Consider the following 27285-nt stretch of genomic DNA (forward strand, 5'->3'; position numbering starts at 1 on the left):
TTTCCAGACTTTTTTCTCCGGGGGGGGGGGGCACTTAAATTTTCGGGGGGGGGGGGCGGTAGACTTTCTTCGGGGGGGGGGGGGGGCGGACACTGTTAAAAGTATATATTTTCTATATAAATTATATAAATTTCATTTTGTTCAGGGGGGGGGGGGGGCGGTAAAAAAATTTCGGGGGGGGGGGGGGGGGGGGGGGCTGGAAGAATCACTGTTTACAAAACGTAAAGAAAGTAAACAAAACACATAAATACAAAGAAAACATTTAATTAAAAAATATAATAAAGTCAATGTGATCTTTGGCATTGCATTTCATTGGCCAGAGCTTCATAACTAGGAGCGTATGACGATAATCCTGTTAGCAGACAATCATAAAGATGCTCATCGGTGAGTCGAGATCTATATCTTGATTTTATTGAGTTCATGTTTGAAAACAATGATTACCGAAAAATGATTCAAATGGCACTAGCCGTTCCAGGCTAGCGTAAATAGTGCCATCTGGCTCGCCGCTAGACAAGTTGGGACAAGTATCGAACATATTTAATAAACCTAGGCAGTCAAAAAAAAAATTAAAACTGTAACAAATGAATAAAAATAAATCATATTTTAAAATAATGTTTATGAAAAAAATTCCGTCTCTGTCGAATAGTGAGAGGCGGGTACATACGAATCGTTCAGCGTGCGCCATGGCGGCCGCGGGCACAGGGTTGGGAACCCCTGTACTAGAGTGTTGACCAAACTTTTTACTCTCATTTGTGGCTGTCTAGCTATCAATGATTAAATGGGTTCGGGTAACTTCGGCTAATCCACGTGACGTCATTATATTATTAATTTTACTCATCTGTAAGCGGCATGTGTTTTCATAACAAACCGCCTCTCTCCTTTTTTGTGGTTGCGCTGACCGTTAGCCCTACACACAGAATTTCTTGAAGGCATCTCTTCGAGCCCCCCCCCCCCCCCCCCCCCCGGAAGAAAGTCTACCACCCCCCCCCCCCCCCGAAAGAAATTGAATTTATATAGAAAATATATACTTTCAACATTGGCCGCCCCTCCCCACCCCCACCCCCTCCGAAAATTTCAAGTGCCCCCCCACCCCACCTCACCCGGAGAGAAAAGTGGAAGAAACACTGCCTGCACACCTGACCAAACGAGCTCATTATACTCGCGCTGTTATTTAAATATCTAATTGTAACATGGTTGTTTTAATTTTTTACTGAAAACAAGTTAATAAAAAGTCTAGTGACAATTTAAGCGCAATTTCCTTAATTAATTTTTTGTGACCGAACGAAAGGATATTTTTTAAAACTTTCTTCTTGTTCTAAATTATGGCAGAAATCGATTGGTAAATGTTTCAAGTCGCTAAGTGGTCTGGTTGCCGAGATATGGGCCAAAAACTGCATTTTTGGAGTTTTTGTTTTGGCTTTTCCGGGATATCCAGGAAGTATTTCCGGGAATTTTTTTGGCCCACAATCATCCTCGGAGCTTGCTTAACATATTTGCTTTGGAACTAGTCCTCGATATTGCTTCGTTGAGGAGGAGATACGACTTAAAGCTGCGGACACACATCCATCCAAAAACTGCATTTTTTAAAAGATTTTTTGGCTTTTCCGGGAAATCCAGGAAGGAATTCCGGGAATTGTTTTGGCCCACAATCATCCTCGGAACTTGCTTAACATATTTGCTTTTGGAACTAGTCCTCGATATTGCTTCGTTGAGGAGGAGATACGACTTAAAGCTGGGGACACACATCCATCCAGAAATGACGAGTTAATAATCGCAATTCCTGTAAGGAAATTGCGCTAAAAATGACTAGAGCTACATCATCTTAAGCTTTGACACAAAATAATGATGTAGGCCTACTATGATTTAGTTACGATTGTTTGAAATGTTTAAAAATAAACTTGAAATAATATGAATTGTTTTAGAAAATTGCCGTAGGGGGGAGGGGGTCCGTAATTTTGTGACGGTGTGTGATGAGGGGGGGGGTCAGATGGTGTGACGTAACTTTTTTGCATTATAAAAAAGCAATGTTAGAAAACCTCTTTCCCTTATCACACAACGTCATAAAATTAACTCTCACTCCCGTCATTTTTTGACGACCTCCTGGTTAGATCTAAATTTTACCAGGGATGGTTAGCTCTTTTGAAGTTTAAACCAATGCCAATATGGTTTATGGCTATACTGATAATGTTCGGTTTATATATGATAAGAATGGTGTGGAATTTATATTTTTTTCATTGCCTCATACCTAACTAGCTGTGCCATTGTGTACCTTACATAGTAAGCCTAGATTCTAGATCAGGGGTCTCCAAACTTTTCAGCTGGAGGGCCGCATTAACTATCAAATATCAGTTCGGGGGCCAGAGTTTCTTCATGGCATCTCTTCAGGGTCGTGGCGCCCCCCCCCTCCTCCGAAGAACGTCTACCGCCCCTCCCCGCCCCCCAAGCGAAATATAATTTATATAGAAATATATAGAATTTTCAAGTGTTCACCCCCCCCCCCCCCATCCGAGGTCCATGTCACGTTTGCTCTCAAATTGTTCTTCACGTATTTCATTCTTGAAAATGTTTGTTCACACATGTATGTTGTTCGAAAATTTGAAAGGTACTTTGATACAACAGTTTTAAAGTCTCTAAGGTAGTCATTTTCTTGCAATTCAATGACCTCCAGCTGCAGTTCATCTTTGCAACTGGCCACATTTGCTTCCAATGGGCTTTGAAACAGTCTCACTTCTTCTGCCTTTGAATCAAAGTCAGAAAACCGCTATTGAAACGGCAGCTGGGGTCTTTAATGATCTCGTATGTAAATGACGTGGGGAACTCAGTGGTTGCTTCAGCCGTAACGACCTTGCACTGCTGTGATGCGTCAAGTTGTTGGCCTGTACTTGTTCCAAAAACATGACAAGTTTGGATCTGAAGGCCTTTATGTGGGTGTATAGATCAGAAACTAGATTTCACTCTGTTGCCGTTTTAGGTTCAGGAAATTTAAATGACTAGTTATGTCTTCAGCAGAGGCCAATTTCTATACCCATTCTTCATCAGACATTATTGGCTGTGACTTGCCTTTACTATCAGGAAGTCACCTATTTCTTTTCTTAGATACTCTGCTCAGAATTTTCTCGCAAAATTAGCAATCTTACTGATAAGAAATATGGTAAATCTTGCGATTTTGTGTTTGTCTCTGAACTATCTATGGTTAGATATCCTCTTCGGTAACTGTGTCATACATTATATGTGTAAGCCCTGCTAGGGGGGGGGGGGACACCTAGGTTCTATCTAACTGTCCGGGTCAGTGCAACCGTGGTGAAACCCACGGTGGTTATATCTTATCCTTAGTCCAAATAAAAAAACTACTAAAATAAAACAAAAACTTAAAAATTAATAAAATTTATTTTCCAAAAATATGGAACCAATGAAAAATCACAAAAAAAAAAAGAATAGATAAAAACTACTGACACAAAACAGACAAAACAAAACCAAACAAATGTAAGCCCTGCTAGGGGGGGATACCTAAAATCTACTCTACCCTTCCCTAGGCTTATCTAACTAATCTGTCCGGTCAGTGCAACCGTGGTAGAACCCACAGTGGTTGAACCCTAACCTTAGTCTAAATAATAAGCTACTAAAATAAAACAAAAACTTTTACAGTTAATAAAATTTATTGCATGGAACCAAAAGTTATAAAAAAAGAATAGATATAAACTGACACAAAACAGAACCAAACGAAACAGACTTTTTACATCAAACAAAACATTACGTTTGACCATTTGCTGGTGTTGCGCCGACTTATGATGTCTAGGACGGTCCAGGCCCTGACACACAGAAACCTCCCTTCATCCATTCTCGACATCCAAAAGTCCACACCAAACAAAACACTACGTAAAACCACTACGTACAATACATTACGTAGAACACAATACGTACACAACAAACTTTTTACACCAAACAAAACAATTCATATATAACAAAACACCCAGCCAAGTTGCACAAGCAACCTCACTGGAAGGGGGGGGGAAGAGAAAAAGAAAAGGAAAACATAAGAAAAATGCATGGTAATGGCAGATATATACATAAATATATACACAAGTTCAAAATGCTACCTACTACTACTATCTAGCTAAAGCCTCGAGTAAAACTAATCCTTACTATACAATTCTAAAAGCAATTCTCAAAAACAACTAACCACTGTCTAAAGAAGAACTAGCAACTTAAAAATAACGTGTAAACAAATTCATCGTAGAACCAATCTTTCCTACACAAGGAAGCCCGAAGCCATTGGTTTACATAAACAACATCTATATTGATAACATTAAAGTTAACACACTCCGCTAAGGCCCCAATGAAGGCAGACACAAAGCAAGCGATACTCAATACGACGTTGCACGAAACAGCACACACATTAATTTTAAACAACCTAAAACTCGAGGCAACTAAAATATACTAATCTAATTACTGTCTAAAACAAATGACTATTGACTAAGCCAATCCTAGTCAATAACAACACATCATAAAACAATCAAGTAAATGCACACACGCATTCACACTAGTTTAGGAAACACTCCTAAACACACTGGCCTAAACCACGTGGTCCGAAACACACGCCACGGGTTTAGAAAACATCAAAAATACATTTTAATTCAAAATAACACACCACATGCATACCAGACATGCCGATGCTCACTATCTCGTTTTAGACGAAAATGAAAGAAAACGAGAAACATCGACAGTCGCATTCATACAAATCACATAAAGATAAAGTATAAAAAAACAAATACCTCCACGCGTGCGGTGCGCCACGCAGAAACCTGACCCGACCTACATCTCGCCGCGGGTCAAAAAAAAGGAAGAAAATCACTCCGAGCGGTCAATTTATAATGACCGCTTCGGACGGAAGGGGACTCCGTGCCGTTCCCCATTGGACCACCATGCACTCCCAGATTCGCAACAAATAAAATTAATACAAAATAAATAATCCATTCACCCGCTCACACAAAACAAACTTTTTACATCAAACAAAACACCCAGCCAAGTTGCACAAGCAACCTCACTGGAAGGGGGGGGGAGAAGAGAAAAAGAAAAGGAAAACATAAGAAAAATGCATGGAAATATATACATTTTAATATATACATGTTTAAAATACTACCGACTACTACTATCTAGCTAAAGTCTCGAGTAAAACTAATCCCTACTATTACAATTCTAAAGCAATTCTCAAAAACACAACTAACAAAGAACTAGCAACTTAAAAATAACGTGTAAAACAAATTCATTGTAGAACCAATCTTTCCTACACAAGGAGCAGCCCGAAGCCATTGGTCTACCTAAACAACATCCATATTGATAACATTGAAGTTAACACACTCCGCTAAGGCCCCAACGAAGGCAGACACAAAGCAAGCGATACTCAACATGACGTTGCACGAAACAGCACACACATTAATTTTAAACAACCTGAAACTCGAGGCAACTAAAATATACTCATTAATGTCTAAAACAACCGACTATTGACTGAGCCAATCCTAGTTATCGCGGGGAACCCACAATAACAACACATCATAATAAAGCAAAACTGTGATAGATTGGAATCACTGACGAGGAGCCACATTAGTTGTTAACAGTAGTTTATTCACACCATGAGGAAAGAGAGAGAGGGCGGAAGTCACGAGAGACTTATATACATAACATGTAAGGGACATCACTCAAGATAACAATATAAATATAATACTAATACAGAAGAGTGAGTTCCCTTGACCTCACAATTATCTCAATCTATTACATCCCTTTACCCTTAGAACACAATAACACATCTCTCAATAGAACAATTGATAGTATCCTAAAATCATCAATTATATTGTAATTTGAACACTATGGTAGATTACATCCTTACAAACAATGCACAATATGTTACAACACAATTAAAATACAAACAATGATGTCAAAGTCCTTTTGACCTTTAAAATCATAGGTCTAACTTATTTGGGACTTTGATTGTCCTGTTTGACCTTCTCAGTGGCTTTTGATTTGGTGACTCAATATTCTGACCATTTGGATTCTCTATCTCAGGAGGTCTAGGATTTAAATCATTAACTCCAGAATTTACATTTTCTGACTCTAGACAACTTGGTTCACTCATATCAACAGAACTTGGTTGTGGAACAAACTGAGTTGGTGTGAACTGTTCAGATTTGGTGGGATTGACAGATTCACACTTATTATCTGCACAATTTATTTTTAACTGGTCTGCATGTCTACGGACAATAAGTCCATCATTTGTTTTTACTTTATAAGACACAGGTCCTGTACATTGAACAATTTGACCTGGTATCCATTTTTCCCTTCTCCCATAATTTCTTAGATACACATTATCATTAACACCAAATTCTCTTTCAATGCATGATTTGTCATGATTTACTTTTTGTGTATGTTGATGTTGGGAAACAGACCTTTGAACAGTTGGATGTAGTAGGTCAAGATGAGTTTTAATTTTCCTACCACATAGCAATTCGCATGGTGCAACATCTGTTGTTATATGAGGAGTTGTGCGGTATTTGGCTAATAACCTGTTTACTCTTTCATTGTCATATTTAGCTTCTTCTGTTTGGTATTTACTTTTGATGTTACCCTTTTAGTTTCTGTAAGTGCTAATGATGTTAGCAAAGTTGTTTGATGATCACATTCCTTCTTATTTAAAGCATTTGAAATTTCCATATCACCATAATCATTTATTAAGTTACAAATACTTTGTTTAGGCAACTCTGACTGATAATGGACTGCATCTTCTCCATCTTTTATATTATCTTCACAAAGGTTTTTATTTCTTATTTAATATGGCCTTAAGTCATCATTCACAGACTCTTCAGGCCAACCATTCTTACAGTATTCATATACTTTTATTAAGCACTCATCTTTTTGTGTTTCTCTTTTAATATCATTCACATTTATATTGGAGTTATCCATGATAGAGAAGAGAACAAATACATCTTCTGGTACATAGCTAAGGCTTTGGTTTTTTAAAGGTAATCTACTAAGACTATCTGCACTATTCTCAGATCCAGGTTTGTATTTCAATTCATAATTGTATGAAGTTAGTGTGATAGCCCATCTTTGAATTCTTGGTGAGGCATGCTCAGGTAGGGTTTTGTTTTCTCCAAATAAACCTAGCAATGGTTTATGATCTGTAAAGATGGTGAACTTCCTACCAAACAGAAACTTATGAAATTTCTTAACACCAAAAATGATGCCTAAGCCTTCCCTATCTAACTGAGAATAATTTTTCTCAGCCTGGTTCAAAGATCTACTGGCAAAAGCAATGGGTCTGTCACCCTTCTCATCCATGTGGGACAAGACTGCTCCTACACCATCTGGTGAAGCATCACATGTTAATACAAGTCTTTTCCCTGGGTCATAGTGAGTTAGTAAGGTGTCAGAAGACAAAGCCTCTTTTGCTGTATTAAAAGCAGTATCTTGTTGTTTACCCCAGTGCCAAGTTGCATTTTTCTGTAGCAGCTTGTACAGTGGTGATAGTTTACCAGACAGATTCCCTATGAACTTTGCATAGTAATTTATCAAGCCCAAAAAAGCTCTTAGTTGTTGGGTATTTTCAGGTTTTGGTGCTTCTTTAATGGCTTTTGTTTTCTCAGGTTGAGGTCTGATGCCTTGTTTGCTCAATATATAACCAAGAAAACTAATTTCTGTCAGCATGAATTGACATTTATCTTTGTTTATCTTTAAACCTTTTTCACCAACTATTTTCAATACTTTATCAAGTGTTTTAAGATGTTCAGTGTCATTCTTACCAGTTATGTACACATTGTCAAAGTACACACAAACATTTGGAATATCCTTAAAAATACTGTCCATGACAGCTTGGAAAATTCCAGGGCTAGATGATATGCCAAAACATAGTCTTTCATATTGGTAGAGACCTTTGTGTGTGTTTATTGTCGTATAGACTTTTGAATCTGGATGCAGTTCTAGTTGAGTGTAAGCATGACTAAAGTCTAATTCAGTGAATTTGTCTCCTCCTGCCAAATTCAAAGAAATTTCCTCAATGTTAGGAATAGGGTACCTATTTAGCTCTATTTGCTTATTCAGTGTAGTTTTATAGTCTCCACAAATTCTTATAGAACCATCCTTCTTTAACACTGGCACAATGGGCGTTGCCCAATCGGAATAGTCTACCTTCTTTATGATGCCATTAGATTCCAATCTACTTAGCTCATTTTCAATTTTATCCCTCATTGAATAAGGTGGAACTCTAGCTTTGCAGTATCTTGGATTTGTGTCTTTAATGCTTATCTTCACTGTTCTATCATTTAGTAATCCAGGATTACCAAAAACACATTTATTTTCAGATATAACTTTATCTAGTGAAGTAAGACTAGATTCTCTTGCTTTGACCACTGAAAATATACTCTCCCAATTTAACTTAAGATCACTTAACCAGTTCCTACCTAGTAATGGTGGTCCATTTCCTTCAACCACAAGAAGAGGAAGTTTAACACTTTGACCATTATAACTTACATGAACCATACACTCTCCTATTACCGGAACATTGTCACCAGTGTATGTTGTTAGACACTTGTGACATGGCTGTAGAGGCACTGATCCTCCTGTGACAGCGTCAAAATCTTTCTTTGTGATGACTGTTAGAGATGCTCCAGTGTCAAGTTGGAAGCTGATGCTCTTACCGTTGATATTAACTTGTACATTGATGCGAGCATGACTTATTGATTTCACAGAGAACAGGTTGAAATCCGGCTGCGAAGCAGTTTGAGCATTTTCACTGGTAGAGTGGTTCATTGGTTGGGTTAGGTAGTCTTGGTGAGAGTTAACATAGTGCTGCCTTTGGTTGCGGTACTGTCTTGACTGGCTAGATTTAGCAACAGACGAAGACTTTGCGAAGCAGGCCTTGGCAATGTGACCTTGCTTACTGCACTTATAACAAGTTGCAGACTTGAACTTGCACCGATGAGATGCATGGGGACCTTTGCATCGATGACATTTTTGATAATTATTACTAGATTTAGATCTAGGCTTTAAACGTGCAGGCTGTTTAGCATAAGTTGGAATGCTCTGATGGGGTTGGTGTTTGTTGACTAACCTGCTGTTTACTGCATGGATCTCTGAAGGCGTTAGAGATTTCACCGCATCGGATGACTGCTGGAATGAAGTCACAAGTTGTATTGCTTTTTCCAATGTTAGATCTGACTCGAGCAGCAACTTTCTTTGAATATCAGGGCTGTTTACACCTGTCACAAACTTTTCACATAGTCTGTCAGACAGCGTGTCTCCGAATTCACAGAATCTACTTAAATGACGTAAAGCAGCAACATATTCTGATATTGACTCGTTTGGTTGACGAGTCCTACCGTCAAATCTAGCTCTACATAGAAATTTTGATGGGGTAGGCGCATGGTGGTCTGTTAGCAATTTGCTCAGCTCGTTAAAGCTCTTGGTAGTTAGACTAGCTGGTGCGCATAAGTCCTTTAGTAGCCTAAATTGTTGAGGCCCTATGACTGTTAACAAAACAGCTCTCTTTTTGGCTTCTATCGTCACGTTGTTTGCTTCAAGGTAAAAGCTTAACCTATCTAGGTAATCATGAATGATTTCATTATTCGAATCAAATTCTTTTATTTGGCCATACAGCGCCATTATTCTAGAAATACTTAGCCAATATGCTCTAGCAAACCTCTTTTTTGCGTAAGTAGGTGCTCTTTCTAGTAGATTATTTATCCTTCGTCGCCAATGTGATAGATTGGAATCACTGACGAGGAGCCACATTGGTTGTTAACAGTAGTTTATTCACACCATGAGGAAAGAGAGAGAGGGCGGAAGTCACGAGAGACTTATATACATAACATGTAAGGGACATCACTCAAGATAACAATATAAATATAATACTAATACAGAAGAGTGAGTTCCCTTGACCTCACAATTATCTCAATCTATTACAAAAACAAGTAAATGCACACACGCATTCGCACCAGTTTAGGAAACATTCCTAAACACATTGACCTAAAACACGTGGTCCGAAAACACACGCCAAGGGTTTAGAAAATACAAAAATACATTTTTAAATCTTTCAGAATAACACACCACGTGCATACCAGACATGCCGATGCTCACTATCTCGTTTTAGACGAAAATGAAAGAAAACGAGAAACATCGGCAGTCGCATTCATACAAATCACATAAAGATCTATATATATAATTCTCTTCTGGGAGCCGTTAGAAAACAAGCTGCAAGCGCCTCCTTGCAGTCCCCTCTCTTTCTCTCTATCACTATCACCCCCACCCCACCCCACCCCCACATTGTCTGGTGAGCTGTGGTCACGCTGTTTACATTTTACAATCATAGAGACGGGTTTGGTGACGGCTATTAGGGGCAGATAATTTAGTTTGAAACGATTTTAAACTTAGAGGAGGTAACTGAGAGGAGGCTGCTTTCACGTGGGGGGGGGGGGGGGGTAGTGTTTTTAAGCAAATATTTTCAGTGGCAGCATTGGTACTGTCGAATTTACAAATTATAAATTACTGAAAAGTAGGAAAAAAAAAAACTAAATAGCGTCGTATGATACGCAGCGGGTCGGCTCGTAAAGTATAAAAAAAACAAATACCTCCACGCGTGAGGTGCGCCACGCGCCCACACAGAAACCGACCCTGTCTAGATCTTGCCTCGGGTTAAAAGAAAGAAAATCATCCGAGCGGTCAATTTATACTGCCCGCTTCGGGCGGAAGGGGGAACCCTGTGGCCGTTCCCCATTGGACCACCATGCACTCACAGATGCGCACCAATTAAATTAATACAAAATAAATAATCCATTCACCCGCTCACATATGTAGGGAAGCCAGCTCTTGTGTTATGTTCAGGTCTTCATCCACACCTCTAATGAACAAAGGAAGTTGAGAAGTGGAACAGCTGTCCAGCAACTCATCCATTGCAATTGAAAAATGGCGTAACTTAGTTGAATTTTTCGCTTTTTGAGTCGCAATGTTCTCACTGCGAGTAATTGTATTTGCACACAAAGCTACATTTTCAAATAGTTTTGAATTTTCTGTGCAAAGCTCCTCAGCCACCTACAACAAACATTTATTCAGTGGACAAAAAGATCGTCACGGGCCGGATAAAATGACCTCGCGGGCCGATGCGGCCCGCGGGCCGTAGTTTGGAGACCCCTGTTCTAGATCAACTTTGAAAATGAAATTATTGAAAACCTTTAAAACGAAAGGAAAACAAAAAGCAACAAAATAGTAAACTTCCGCTGACATGTACTGTTGTGTATTTTAGTTTTTCAATACACTGATTATGACAAAACAGTAGATCTAGATCAGTATTATTATATGATATATTTTATATAATAGATCTACTCACACATCTTAAAAAGAATTTTCAAGCTAAGTAATGAAATGGGCCATACGATTAGAGATAAATTGAAATGAGGAGCAACTTGGCATATGTTTGCAGACAGCTTTTATACAGAATAACAATATCCTGTAGAAAAAGTATGGGCGTGCACACATTATTGCAGAATGCCTCTAATACATTCAACACGTTAAGCAGGTCGGCCATTGACAAATTTCACTTCTCTAGCTAGCTGGGTAAAATTATTATATAACGTCTGTTATTATTCCGGAATTGTACAGCAGTAAAAAACAGTAAAATCATGGCGTAGTCTGTTGGGCTGTTTCCGGAAACCACAGAAAATACAGTAAACCATCATTTAGGCCTAGATCTATTTGCCGCCATATTATTTTTTAATACATAATCTTTAAAACTGTGCATGGATTGATTTCAGTTGTATCTTGGTAAAACCATAGTTAAGTAACTTAAGTAGCTAGGCCAATGCCGCTGCCGAGAAAATCGGACAAATCGGCTTTTCCCTACCCCTTGCATGTTTAACTCTGTTTTTTGCATGCGTTTATTGTGTTTATATTAACATGTTATACATCATTCTGTTCGTAATTGAATAACCTTTTTAACTGTATTAGTTTGATTTCTGTATTATTTCAGATGTTGAAGAAATCTCCGATTAAATCGCATTTTTTACCCTCCGCGGCGACATGCCGATTAGGGTGGAGGCTTTTTCACATTTTTAAAAGGGGGGTGTTACTTGGAGTCTATAGACTGTGAGTTTTCGTACTACAACTGTGAAACTTGGTAGAAAAATAGATTAAATGTACACGTATAACGCTCAGGGTTCTTGGTTAAAATATGTTAAATACTTTCGGAGATATCAGACCGCAAAGTTAAACTAAGTTATTTGAGCTATTTATGGACCGATTTTTTATTTGAACCCTGAGCTGTATTCCTGAAATCACGACGTTTATTAATATGTATCATATGTCCTATAAGGCCCCATAATAAGGACGTCTATAGACTTTGAAGTGGACCGAAAATATAAACATGACGCGCCGACCGCTGTCTGACTGAACCACCCTGCTGTGCTTCGAATCGCCGTCTTTAACCTGATGACGCGTTACAAAATTTGTAAACACGTATCGAGTTTACGTACTACAACAGTTAAATTTGGCAGACGAATACATTAAATGTAGACGTATAACGCTCAGGGTTCGTGATCAAAATAAGTTAAATACTTTTGGAGATATCGGACCGCAAAGTTGAACCAAGTTTCCCGGTCTATTATTGGACATATTTTACATTTGATCCCTGAGCTGTATTCCTGAAATCTCGACGTTTATTTAAATATATAACATTTTATATCACCTCGTAATAAAATAAAAATTAACGAAAATAAAAATTAACGCGTCTACCGCCGTCCGACTAAATCGCTCTGCTGTGGTGATCTACACATCGTGTGGCACAGCCGAGTGTGTGGTCACGTGACGCTAGGCGCTTGATCTGATTGGATGATACTATAAACAATGTCTAAAGATAGATACCTGTGTTCCCGGGTTTGACTCGACGGCTATTGCTACTTTATATTTATAAGCACACAGACTTGTTGCATAACTTTGTCTTAACCCATTGAAACGTCAGACAAAAGTTATGTTAGTATTTACGGCTGAGGACTAATCGTAAAATTTAATCTTCTTTAGAAATTAATCCGAATAGCTTCGGCCCGATCAAACAATGCTGTGATGTGATTCGTGTAACGTTTCATTATACTTTTTCGTAAAAATGGCTTTAAAAATAAATTAAATTATATCCGGGGCTCTTTTCTACAAATTGTAATACCACTAACCACGTGGGGATTGCTAGCTTGCCAAATCGACCAAAATGGGGTGGATGGGGGTAGCCACTGACCATCCTACACCGTATGTAACACCCATAACCTCACTCCGCCCCTACTAGTCTGTGACGCATCAAGCCGACGAGCATCGCTTTTGATGTTGCATAACACTAGTACGGTACGCGGTGGTCTTATACACCACCTCTCTTCCCCTTCACTTTGTGGAGTTGATGTTACTAACCCTCAGGCATAGATCAGGAAATCTTGCCAGACTTTCGTCTCTGAAATTACATAATATTCGTCTGACACGTCCATCGGGTTGGCCGACTAGCCTATCCAACTGTCGTGTTTGGGCAATAAAATTCGTTGGTCAGAAGATCTGGTTACCCACATGTCTGATTGAACTAAATCTAGGCAAAAGCTGGTGGTGGTACACGTGTCTGTGTATAGCCAAACATGGTAATCTTACACAATTTCTAGAATCTGCTAAATCTACACAGTCAAGCACTCAAAAACGTGCTTTTTTCTTAAGAAAGTTTTAAACTGGAAAAGGCCTACTGGTAGGCCTACAAAATACATAAACCTACTTACTACTAGCATAAACATTGGGCATAAGTATAAATTTATGTTATAGACCTATAACTTACACTATACCATGTGCAAGTTTTTAAAAAAATATTTTCCTCCACAGTTTATTTTATTGAAATTGTAAAAATGATTAACTTTAATGTGGGTAATAATATTATGTAATTACCATAAAGCACACTCTGATTCTGATCAGACACATTTGTAACTAGACTAATTCTAAGGCAAAAAGGATTAAGATATTTAAAATAACAAGAAATATAATTATAATGAGATAGGCCTATATTTTTGGAACAGAGTAGGCCTATGGTATTGCACATAGATTACATAACATCTTTTAAGAAGTTACATAATCACAAATTTACTATAGCATTCTTCTCTTTGTATTGAAAAACTTGATTAGTTATATTTTCTTCTAGTAGGCTATTAACTTGAAGTTAACTGACAATGAGCGAAAGTGATTTTAAAACAAATTCATGGTATATTTTGAGCAAAGGGTGGGATTACATAACCTTAACATTTGATAGTTATGTAACAATGTTGGACCATTTTAAATCTACCATTAGCTTCAGCATATACAAATGTCATATTTTAGATTAAAACAGCGTTACATTTAAAGAATGACTTCTTATCACATCTTATGACATTGATTATTAGATGTTTAAAAAAAAATTGAGAGGGGGGTATTACATAATCTATGAGATTAGGAGGTTGAGTAATCGAAGGACACTTTTTAAAATAGCATCATTGGATTCAGCATACAAAAATCTATAAAAGTTTTAAAATTACATCAATTGATAAAGTATTTTGGCTTTTATACCACTTTTAGTGAAAAACGCTTAAAAATTTGGTCCATACCCTCCCAGTATTTTTCCTCTTTCAGGGTCTACCCCGTTTGTCTGAAAAAACTACTGTTTTTTAATGACTAAAAAATTCATAACTTTTTTGTTTATGGTCAGATTTTGAAAATTCAAACTGATCTGTAATCAGATTGACAGCCCTTATCCAAATATGTAACTATTATATTGTTTTACTGAAATTAAATTTTTGCATTGGCCTAGCTAAGTTTAGCGTCATAAATTCAGCCAAAACTAGTAATGTGGGGGAGAGTGACATAATGAATATGTCTTTAAATATGAGCAGGCCTATATTTTTTGTATATTTTAATAAAATATCTCAATATATAATTCTCTTCTTGGATACCCTAGAAAACACCAAGCTGTAAGCGCGCATAGCAGCCCCCTCTCTTCCTCTCTTAGCATATCCCTACCACCCCCACATGGTCTGGTGAGCTGTGTTTCACGCTTAATGTTGACAATCGTAGAGCCGGGTTTAGTGGCGGCTATTAGGGGCAGATAATTTAGTTTGAAACTATTTTAAACTTAGGGGAGGTAACTAAGAGGAGGCTGCTTTCACAGGGGTAGGGGTTGGGGGAAAGGCCTAAAGGAGGGTGGGGGTAGTATCGTCCTTAACGACCTACTGATAGTGTTTTAAAGCAAATATTTTCAGTGGCAGCAATGGTACTGTCAAATTCACAAATTATAAATTACTGAAAAGTAGAAAATAAAATAACTAAATAGCGGCATATGATACCCCGCGTGTCGGCTCGTTATAGATAATTGAGTAATAGATCACCATTTAATTAATTTTTGTCAACCCTGTTTGAGATTGTAAATTTGCTATTAAAAACAGCAGCCATCTTAAGAAAATATTATTAAGAGTAACTTCCCTTTCATTTCTATTTGTATGAAAATGTATTTAAATATGATTGTCTTGTAAATTGTATAGGCCTACAAAGCATTTTTTTTTTAAATTCTGCCCTTCAAAAACTGAATTTACTAGCAATTTACATCAATTTTTGATGTATTGTGATATGCAACTAGTATCCATGTATAGGATCATGTTTTTTGTACTAATGTTTATTTGATCATTACTAGATCTATACAGTTTGAGTTTTTTCTTATTGTTTGAATGTTCGCTATATCATTTCAGGTTTTTTTTTCTTTAATTAGTGATTCTATCGTAAATTATGACAGTTTTTTTTACTTCTCTTTACCTTAATTAAACCCCAACCTCCATCATATTTTTGTTGTCAATGTCACAAAAAGTCATAAAGTAAAAAAATTACGTTTTGCTCTGCCTTTATCTAAGATCTTTAGCCATATTTTTGACAAAAATAAATGTTTTTCATCATTTTTATATACAGAGAGACAAAATGTATTATCCACCAGCTTCCCTTGTAAAACATCATCTAAAAATATCAGCCACTCCACCCCTTAAGTGCATGTTGTCATTATCCCAAGTCTCTACTTTTCAGATACATTTTGGTAATCCTTTGTTGTCAAAATGTCAATATCAAACACCCAAATGAGTGATATGGGGCTCTCCTTAAATGATGTCACATATGATTTGCGACGGGAGTGAGTTAAGATTTGTGACGTCAACTCAGGCGCTCCGCAACTCAGGTGCCCCCTCTTCCCCTGAAGAGATGCCTAGAAGAAACTCTGATGGGTAGTCTAGGTCTATACAGTGGGAGCTTAATACATTTTTTAAAGGGCCAAAAGTCTCAAGACAGCAAGCTTGCAGAAATAACCACGTACATTTAAATGGACGAGTTATGGATGGGTGAGGGGCTGTTTAATTGAACACCAACAAAAATAATCAAATTAAACGTTGCATAAGTGTCAAAAGGGCAGTGCTTTTTCTTTTCTATAAAATTAGCCTAGTGTTACCGGTACAGGGAGTCAAGCGCAAGCCTTAACTCGGTGATGATGTGGTAAGTGTGATGATGTGGTAAGTGGGGGATGAAAAGGTGGGGTTCAAGAAATGCAACTCAGCATGCTTTTTACATTTCTTGACCCTTCTTAATAGTTCTATTAACTGACAAAATGGATCACTAATGAATGACACGTCATACTTCTACCACCCACAACCATCCCCTGTTTAGTTTCACCTAAAAAAACCTGTCCCGTCTAAAAATCACATTGTGATATCTACTCAACTTCTCCCCACCACAAATCACAATTTCTATCTGAATTAATATGTTCATCATTATATTTGAGCGATGTCATTTATTGGCGATATAATATTGATTTGATCACTGCAAAAAAAAGTGTTTAAAAGTTCGACCTCCTAACAATTGTTGTGGTCTTGGATGCACACTATTAAGTCTGAAAAGGTCTATTAGTCATTAATTTCAACTACATTGAAAAAAAAGAAAAATTACTATACAGGCATATTTTAAAATAATACAAAACCATATTAAACCACATAATCAACACAACAGACATGCGAATAGGCAATTTTTCAAGGGAAACGACTCTATTTTTGTTTTTGAAACATGGCCGCTGCTTGTATTTACTCATTGTTGTCTCAAATAGGATAGTTTAAATTTTATTCCAGGATATTTTTGACTGGTTTGCTCATGGAATGTGATTTGTTATTCAATTATCTGTTATATTAAGTAAAATATGTCATAAATTTGCCAAAATGAAAGAAATATTTATTAGTTACCTCCACCACACATTACTAGTTTTGTTGGAATTTACGACGCTTTAACTAAGGTTTTACCTGCATTTCAAATACTGTTAAGCTAATTTTTTATTTCCGGAGGTTTCTGGAATGGCTTGACAGACTACGCCATGGTTTTACTGGGTTTTTTTAACTGCTGTACCATTCCGGAATAATAACCGATGCTATATCATGAGATTACCAGGATTTTTATACCAGTGTACGATAATAATAGGGGTGTAAGGTTACTGGTTATACCCCACTTAAATTTCTTCTTGTTGATGAAGTCATTTTAAAATTTGACATACCCTTACTTGATTACTGAATTAGTCCTAGATCTAGTTATTGTTTTCTTTCCAGTTGTGTTCATTTAGTCAAAGTTAATAAAATAAATGGCTACAAGACTCTACACACTGATTTAACTTTTCACTACCTCATTTGTGTGGCACGAAGATAAAAATTGTTACAGGATAGTGACAAGTGGTAAAAAGCGGCACCAAATTTTCAAAATGGGGAGGGGGGGGGGGGGAGGTGGCAATTTTATGAATAACAATATATATATAAATAGAACGGGTGGGGCATAAAATTGAATCTACTTTAACTGAACTAAACAGTTGCTTTTTAAAATTACAAATGCTATGTTACATAGCATAAGCATTTTATAAAGACCCCTTTCTATTTTAGAAATGTCAAACCTCCTGAAAAACTTCTGGAATTTCAAGTTCACTTTGGTACAGGAAACCCTGTTCTTTAGTTAAAAAATCATCCCTTATATGCAAGAAAATAAAATTATTTTCTAATTTAACTTATTAATATGCCAAATGGACTATTATGTGCCAGAAAATAGGTCCAGTTTTCATCATTCTATTTTTGGGAACAATTTTCCTTAATTTTAAGAGTAACAAACATCAACATAATATACAACTGTTGCTTAAAAGTCAAGGGATTAAAACAGAAAGATGGAGAGCACCAGATAATTGCATAATGTCTCTTTTCAGAAATTATTAACTTGATATCTGTCAACAACTATATTCATCACCTTCTATTAATTGTTTTACAAAAACTCTGGTGTACTTTTTTCTTTGACCTCTTAAGAGTGTCAAACAACAGCAGTGATTCATTTTATCATAACAGTTTCAATCCACTTTTGCATCTTCACATAAGTACTGCTTGCGATCCTTGCTGAAGTTGGTCAAGTTAATTTCACCTGTCCAGGGACATTCCCGCTGTGTTTAAATGTAAACTTTGTGGTGTCTGGCTCTAGTAGTTGTTTCATTAAGCTATGGGTCGGCCAAATCCCTTTTATCTTAGTGGTTTCAAATTTAGTACCTTCTGGGTAATGTAAGTAAACTGTATAATATATATATTTAATGCATCCTGTTGAGCCCATTTTCACTTCTTTTTTTATTTCCCTTTTAGCAGGAAGTTGACAGCTTATTCTTTAGGCTTTTGGTATGCTCTTATAGTTCTTTTTATGTATCTTATAGTCATGAATAGTCTGGAATCCCATATGCTCATGTCCCATTTTGGCAGTTATGATTCAGAGAAAGGTGTAACTTGTTGTTGTGACATAGATTAGAAGTTGTAAAGGTGGTCTCACAATATTCATTGATATCTGTTCATGTGCTTTCTTATGAATTATGGGCAAGTTACTGTTCTGTATGGTTTGTGACCTAGCATTGTAAGATTTTGTGTTGAAACTATTTTTCAGAATCGCCGTTAAGTTTGAAAATATTTAAAAATAGTACCTTTTATGCTTTCAAAAACTTGATACTTTTGTCAACATTGATTATGAATTATGCCTATGTAGAGCTGTTTGAATTAGGCTTGCAGAAGAAATAGTTTCTCAGGAGCTCAATTACATTTAGATGGAACTGAAAGATAATAGTGGACATAACAGGCAGTGAAATTACAGAGGAAATTAATATTTATACACAACTTTCTACTTAAAGCATAAACAAAAATTAATAAAAACATATAATAGCCTGTCGCTTGACCTATCTTTTTTTTACCGTCATCTTGGTAATAATGGCTGCCGAAACCTTCATTGTCAATTCAGAAATATGTACTTAAAATCATTTTTTTTTAATTATTCAATGATAACGATCTAGTATTAACATTGGACAATTAATGTTTGATACAAACTTGCCATTTGTACATTTTTTTGGGTCTAGGCGTTGAGAATATTGATAATAACAGAATAAGATTAAGAGTAAGAAAAACACAAATTGCTGTATTTATTTAATATTGTTTTGATTTTACTCAGAAATGCTATAAAATATAGATAATTATATATTACGTCCTACTAAACTAATTTTACAAAACCATAAAAAAATAACTTGATCGAGACAACAGCTTCCTAAGCCCGCCTATTTAGCCCACACTGCATTTGAATGGGGAGAAATTTAGCAGATGACACATTCCGCTGAACGGCAGTGAATGGTCAATGGCGTTACAACAACACTCTTTAAAAACTAACCCACCATATCACTGAGTATCAGTCATATCATCGTATCCTATTAAAAACAACAGCGTTTTTTCACAAATCATTTTCTAGGCTACCGATTAAATTTGATAAAAAAAATTGGTATCAAATTAAAGGTAAATAAATGTAGTTTTTAATTGTTTAAGTCAACTTGAACAATAATGAAGTTTAAAATCTTATTCCACACCCTACATAGAATTACAAGTTTTAATTTTTGCACTAAATAGAAAAACTTAAAATTATTGATGTAAACAAAGCATGAAAATGTTTACTAAATAATATTGTGCTAATGGAATATATTTAACTTCTATATTCTTTTTAAATAAATCTTGCTACTTTATTTTTTATATTGCTTTTGTAAGCTTTAGACTTCTACAAAATACATTTGTAACCAAGGATTTAGATTTCATCCCAAAATTGGTGATCTACCCATTTTATTGTATGATTTGTCTTAAAATGTGTTAACCTGATCTTCTCATAAAATAATCAATCTTACAGTAAAACATAGCTAATTGTGTATCTCTGAGCAATTTAGCTTGTGGTGTTGAATCCTATTAATAAATTTAAAGAGTATGTTAAGGAAGAGTTACATTTATGCCCTTTTAAATTCAAGTAATTGTTAAAATTAACTACTGATTATAAGATGTTTTAAAATGGTTTTAATTGAAAAAAAAAGGCTTTTGTGATGAAATATTTTTCCAATCTCATGCCTTACATCATTTGATTTAGTTTATTGTGTCTTAGAAATTTAGTTCACCAAATAAGCTTTGGAAATTTTTTACAAGCTGTAAGGTTAAAGATAGGGATAATGTGGTTGGGAGGTTATTTTTATTATGTGTTCAGTAATGAACATGTTATATATTCTAGTTCGGGGATCAATCCTTCTATAACCTGACATAGTGTGAAAAATTAAAACACATGTCCAATTCGAAATGTAATATAGTCTATTTTAATATACACCTATCAAAATCGTCCTCCCACTATACTGTACTACACTACTGCTGTTTCAATTATCTCCTAACAAAACTCAATCCCTACTTTAACTATAACTGATTTCTACACATGACTGTTTGACTATGCTATTCCTATCCAACTGCTAACTAACACTTGACTTCTCCCAACACGCTCCAATGATCAACTGCTATCTATCTCCCAACAGATGCTTCAGTGGTCAGCTGACTGTCTCATGTGAATGGTCAGTTTGTTCCCTTACACTTCTATTGGTTCTGCTAGACCAATGTCTAGCTGACCTATGTAATGCTACCTCTCGCTTATCTATGAACTATATACTATATTTAAATAGATAGGGTGTGCATCAAAGGGTTAAACAACTTAAGGTTAAGAGAAAAAATAATAAACAACACCCTGGTTTATTTCTCCCTCAATGGGCATATAGGCCTAATCTATGGATTACAAAGATAGGGATATAGCTTGGGTTCAGGTTGAGGTTCAAGTTAAAACAAGCTACATTAAATGCTTTCAGTTTTAAAAGTTGAAATACATTAGAAATATTATGATTTAGGCCTAAATTTTGATTTGTTTTATTTTTAAATATTTTTGTCATGAGAAAAATAAGTAACAAAAAAAACAGTATTGCTTTATTAATAATCACCTTCACAATAATGAGTTTTTTACTAATGTTTAAAAAATATTTTGACAGATCTAGGAAGCTGCTGATTTTATTGATCTTTTTTCTTGGATTTCTGTATCTTGTGCCTTATATTTTTCGATTACAAAGATCATCATCAGTAGAAATAGGTGAGTTAACATGTTAAAAAACCATAATCCATTTTTCTAAAGTAGTGATTTATAAAATTGATTGGAAATAGAAATATTAATTAAACTTAAGCAGAAGTTAATAAAATGTATTAAACTATACAGATCCTAATGAAGAATGCTTAGCACAAACATTGGTGGAGTTTCAGTCAAAAATTGATGAACTAAATGCCTTTTCATCCGGGGATTTTGATGAAATACCATTCAGTCAGAAGCTAGCTTATGTTGGTAGGTGATTAAATTTAGTTTTACATATATTTAAAAAACGCGACGTAGCATACGCTGCTATCTAGTTGTTTTATTTTCTACTTATCAGTAATTACATAATTTGTGAATTCAACACTACCCCACCCCCCTGTCTCCCCCTACCCCACCCCGCCCAGTGAAAGCAGCCGTTTACAGACGAACGACAATGAAAATATCAAGCAGAACTTATTATCTCCCCTTAGTTTAAAATCGTTTAAAAACTAAATTATCTGCCCCTAATAGTGGTCACTTATTCTAACCGGCTCTACTATTGTAAACATTTGGGGTGAACCATAGCTCACCTGACAGATAGGGATGATGGTGGTGGCTAAGCTGCGTGGTGTTTCGTATGGTCCCCATGAAGAGAATTATATATATAGATATTACATAACATATTAAAATCTCTGCAGATTTAGTCCTTTTGCAAAATAAAGAAAGTAACCTTTGAACCTTACTGTCCATGTAGTAGGTGAAGTGGAGTTCATCTGTTTCAGTGACCATGGCATATGAAGAGATAGTGTGATCAGCAACATTCCCAGCCGCCTTTACTTTCCCTTATATGAGTCAGGTACCCATCAAAGCTGTGTATATTAAGGGACATCCTACATACTCCATATATATATATATATATATATATATATATATATATATATATATATATATATATATATATATATATATATATATATATATATACTAGCGTACCCGACCCCCGCGCGTTGCCGCTGGGATAGAAGAAAGTTTGACGAAATATATTAGGATTTCACCAACGCTTTATCAATTATAATTATATGTTCTTAGACGCGTGACCTACTTTTCTAAAACCTTGAGTGTACAATAATTAATATGGTAGAACACACTTCGGTGAGCGCCTCTGTGTAAGAGCGTAGAGGGGCGCTCTCATGCCCCCCCCCCCCCCAATTACACTACCGCATAGGCGCGGCGTACTACCCCTGGCTCCTTAAAACTAACAGGCGCCATCGGCCAAATAGCACCCTGTTAATAAAGATGCAGATTTCGTCATTCGCTAAAGTGACACAAATGATCAGGATTTTTTTCTTTAACACGTAAAAAAATTATTTGACGTGTTTTAAATATCAGTGTGACTGATGCAATATGCTAGCGTTACTAATGGTCTATTATTAGATGCTCGATCTCAATTTCTGACTGGATCGTCTAATAATAGATGCTTATTGCATCATTCTCAAAGTGACGAAACTCAACAGTAGGCTCCTCATATTCAAAAAGTTATTTTTTCATGTTTCGCAAGTTGACGAAACTGTACAGAAGGATTTCCTCGCGTTACAAAATTATTTTTAGAAGCCTGTTGTAGTTTTACCGCTGAATATAGCAGTACTCCTTACTCGCAATGCAGGACGCTCGATTAACAGATGTCAAGTGCCAACATAGTCGCTCTAAAACTCTGGGCGCCAAACCGTGTATTGACGAAAGTTGTACCCTATATGGCGCCGCCCATAAGAAACTTTACTTTTCTTTTTCGCAGAAATATTCTCGGGAGTATTCTCATCTACTCCCTAAAGTTTCATGGTACTCGGATGAACCGAATCCGAGTTTTATTTTTTATAATCGGACCCTCCCGTGGCGCCGCCCTTGCGAAATTAAAAATGATTTTTTTTACAGAACCCTTCCCTAGAGTGGTATGATGAACTCCCCAAAGTCTCATGGCTATCGGATGAACGATGCCAAACCAAAATCGACTTTTATTTTTAAATACCGTATATAGAGAAAAACAAATCGCGCCCTGCCGGGGCGCCACCCCTGCGAATTTGAAATATTTTTTATCGCAGAAACCTCCCCAGGAATATTCTCAACAACTTCCTAAGGTTTCATGCCTATCGGATGAACGGTGTCACTGCAATTCACTTTTATTATTTTTATATACCGTATATAGAGAAAAATCGGACCCTCCCGTGGCGCCGCCCTTGCGAAATTAAAAATGATTTTTTTACAGAACCCTTCCCTAGAGTGGTATGATGAACTCCCCAAAGTCTCATGGCTATCGGATGAATGATGCCAAACCAAAATCGACTTTTATTTTTATATACCGTATATAGAGAAAAACAAATCGCGCCCTGCCGGGGTGCCACCCCTGCGAATTTGAAATATTTTTTATCGCAGAAACCTCCCCAGGAATATTTTCAACAACTTCCTAAAGTTTCATGGTGATCGTGTGAACGGTGTCACTGCAATTCACTTTTATTTTTATATACGGTATATAGAGAAAAATAAATCGCGCTCTACCGGGGCGCCACCCCTGCGAATTTGAAATATTTTTTTTCGCAGAAACCTCCCCAGGAATATTCTCAACAACTTCCCAAAGTTTCACGGCGATGTGATAAGAGGTGTAGTAATGCATAAAGGACAGACACACACACACACACACACAGACATACATTGCTTTTTATATATATAGATAGATATATACATTTTGTGAAAAATTGAATGAACTGGGTCAGTATTGGGCTAAAGGATTGATCTAGCAAACATTCATAGAGCTATGCATAAAAGGAAAAACTCTTGTATATTGATTTAAATTGATCTCCTGTTATAATTGGCTAATTTTGAAGCAACCTGGGGTCCCTTGTGAGCAGTATGGCACCTACATTAGTTTTAAAGAGCACCCTACAATAAGGACATGATGCCACACAACATTAGTTGATTAAACATAACCTGGGGCAGTACCCAACAGCCTTGCGGTAATGTAACTGGTGTCTCTCAAGAGTGTCCAGTGATACCCCTGAGACATGGGCGGTCACTAAGGGGTGTCTACCTCTCTATTACAGAGTGTGAGCAAGGTATACTTAATAATAACGAAGACCTGAGAAACATTGGCATTGTTAACATTTAAATAATTCAGTTTTAGAAAACTCTCAAAACACATGATTGGCAAAGCATTAATCAAATCCTTTTAAAATATTGGACCAGCTAGCATCCATGTGCAGGACAGATATGCTAGTAATATATAACTAGTTTTTAAAGGAAATAACCACAAAAAACAGCTACTGGGTTGCTGTTTTTTTTAACATATACTGTTACAATGTCTCATAATGTCATATTAGCCTACTATTTCAACATTCTGTTCATTTGGAAACAGTGAAATAATAATAACACTGTCTTTTTACTTAGAGTAGGTGGTATGTAAAGAAAAGTGTTGGTTGGGAATATGTAAAAATGCTATGTCACTGTGTTCTAATTGGCATAACAAAATAACAATACATCAATATGTACTTGTATTTTTGTAGTTAATGTTTTATTCTTTGCTATTTAATATAGGCAACGGGAATGTCGCTGCTGCTTTAGGTTCTGACAATGGTTTGTATATCAGACTCTACCGAGCATTATCACAACCAGTCAAGTTTTGGCCATTGGTACAAACTCATTTGGATGGAAAAATAAAAGGCTAGCTATAACTATAACTTTAAATAATACTATTCATTTGATTTTTTTAAAAATGTTGAGACACTAAAACTAATTTTTTACTATTTTAGAGGTGACAGTTCTTGACATAAGATCAGGAGTGGCACATAAAATCCAGGTCAAGTCTACGGTAATTTTGAAAAATTTCACTTGTATCTAAGTAGTGTATAGTTACAAAATACATATGTAAGGTTTGTTAAGGGTTTTGCGACCATCGCGCAACCCCTTAACCAAGTGGTTTCCAATACTAACGAACAATTTGGCAAACAAAACAAATGCCATTACATAACCCACCTGTGGGGCCCAGAACAACAAACAGCCTTTGCCAAGCTTAAGACTGCCTTAACCACTATGCCAGCTTTGGGTTACCCAGATTTTACCCGACCCTTTATTTTAGAATGCCAGCAGCTATGGCCTGGGGACCGTCTTAAGTCAGAAACAGACAGATGGAGTGAAGGTGATTGCCTTCGCCAGCCGGTCACTCCACATGAATGAAAAGAACATGAAGAACTATAGTGCTCTAAAACTAGAACTTTTAGCTTTAAGGTGGGCCATGGCTGAAAAGTTCAGAGGATATTTGTTAAGCAGTTAGACATTGGTGCTGACTGATAATAACCCCACTTGTGCTACCAATTTGTAAGCCCTGACGGGGGGGGGGGGGGGGGGTTAACTATATCTACGTCCCTAGGCTTATATAAATTATCAGGTCAGTACAAGTCTGGCTGAACCCAGACTGGTTAAAATCCTAATAAAAAACTGTTAAATGTTAAAATAAATGTTTGCACTAATTGAAAAAAAATCATTAGTATCAAAACCCTTATAAATGAAATTGTTTTAGTATGATGGACAACACATTTGTAAATTAAATTTTTACTTTATTGTAACATGACATTTATTCTATATTATAAATGTGGTGAGGGAGAGTATATTTCACTATAATGTGTATATATGCAGTGTGTGAATTCAATACTAGTCCAACTCCAATTTAATGATATTCAAGTTTATTTACTATATACACATTCATATATCATACTCTTATCCAATACACTTCTGCTATCCAACCATCTACAATAACTTTCTACTACTTAATGATCTTCTCAATCTCTACTCTACCAACTTCTAACAACTATACCCAACTGCTTTCTAACACTCAAATTTCTCCTAAATGCTCGGCTAACCAACTCCCCTATCTTTTACCATCTGGCTAACTCTGAACAGCTGCTAGCTATCTATGCTTGGTCAGCTGATCATCACACATGACCAGTCAGTTTGTTCCACTGCAATTCTATTGGTACTGCTTGACTGAAGTCTAGCTGACCTCTTGCCTATCTTTGACGTATTTTTTAATCTTTCCAAAGTTTGCATCATCAAAATTAATATTCCTCAGACAACTGGATGTATCATCATAAGGTCACAAGTATATGCACACAGGTCAAGACCTGCTCTTCTTGTACAAGATATTCACATTCAGAATCCTTCAGTAAGAATTCATGTACATATTACATGCTACAACTATTTAACCTTTTATTTTACTAGATTGGTTTTATGAAGTTGTTTGGTTTTTGTATTCTTGAAAAGTGTGATTTGACACAGTGTATTGACAGTAATATTGTTTTTGAGTAGTTTTTACTTTCTCGTATATACGAAGTATAGAGAAAGTATAGAGAAAGTCTTGTAAAAAAAAAAATCGAGATTTTTACAAATCTCGACACTTTACACCTCACTAATACGGAAAAACATAATTTTGCAATTTTGTCTGTGTGTCTGTCTGTCTGTGTGTAAACACGATAACTTGAGTACCGTTACAGCTAGGTTGATGAAATTTCATATATAAGTATTTTATCAAAATCGTAGATCCGTATCAACTTTTGAGCGATTTCTGATAACCGGAAGTGGTACTTTTTCTACTTTGAATTTTTCAAAAGCCTATAATTTGAGTACTATTTCGGATAGATAAATGAAATTTCACATGTAAGTAAAAGATCTAATTCTCTAATTCTGTTAAATTTTGAGTAATTTCCGTTGACCGGAAGTACTAATTTACACTACTTCCGA

General features: G+C 36.3%; 1 protein-coding gene across 2 annotated transcripts in view; it reads left to right on the plus strand.

The window, feature by feature from the left end:
* The first annotated feature begins 11261 nt into the window (after positions 1-11261).
* LOC131950366 (uncharacterized protein KIAA2013 homolog) overlaps positions 11262-27285 on the plus strand; it is a 33479-nt gene continuing 17455 nt past the window's right edge. The window contains exons 1-6 of one of the 2 annotated variants that reach the window (XM_059312466.1): positions 11262-11560; positions 21431-21528; positions 21652-21774; positions 25087-25212; positions 25302-25360; positions 26618-26710. In XM_059312466.1, the coding sequence (XP_059168449.1) occupies positions 11436-11560; positions 21431-21528; positions 21652-21774; positions 25087-25212; positions 25302-25360; positions 26618-26710 (624 nt within the window). In that variant the 5' untranslated portion in view covers positions 11262-11435. Of the gene's footprint in view, positions 11561-17452; positions 17506-21430; positions 21529-21651; positions 21775-25086; positions 25213-25301; positions 25361-26617; positions 26711-27285 lie in introns of those variants that run through there. The other variant, XM_059312467.1, reaches the window with a different exon arrangement.

The sequence above is a fragment of the Physella acuta genome, unplaced genomic scaffold (genome assembly GCF_028476545.2).
Source record: "Physella acuta isolate Inbredline_101_S28 unplaced genomic scaffold, ASM2847654v3 ptg000757l, whole genome shotgun sequence".
Taxonomy (NCBI): domain Eukaryota; kingdom Metazoa; phylum Mollusca; class Gastropoda; family Physidae; genus Physella; species Physella acuta.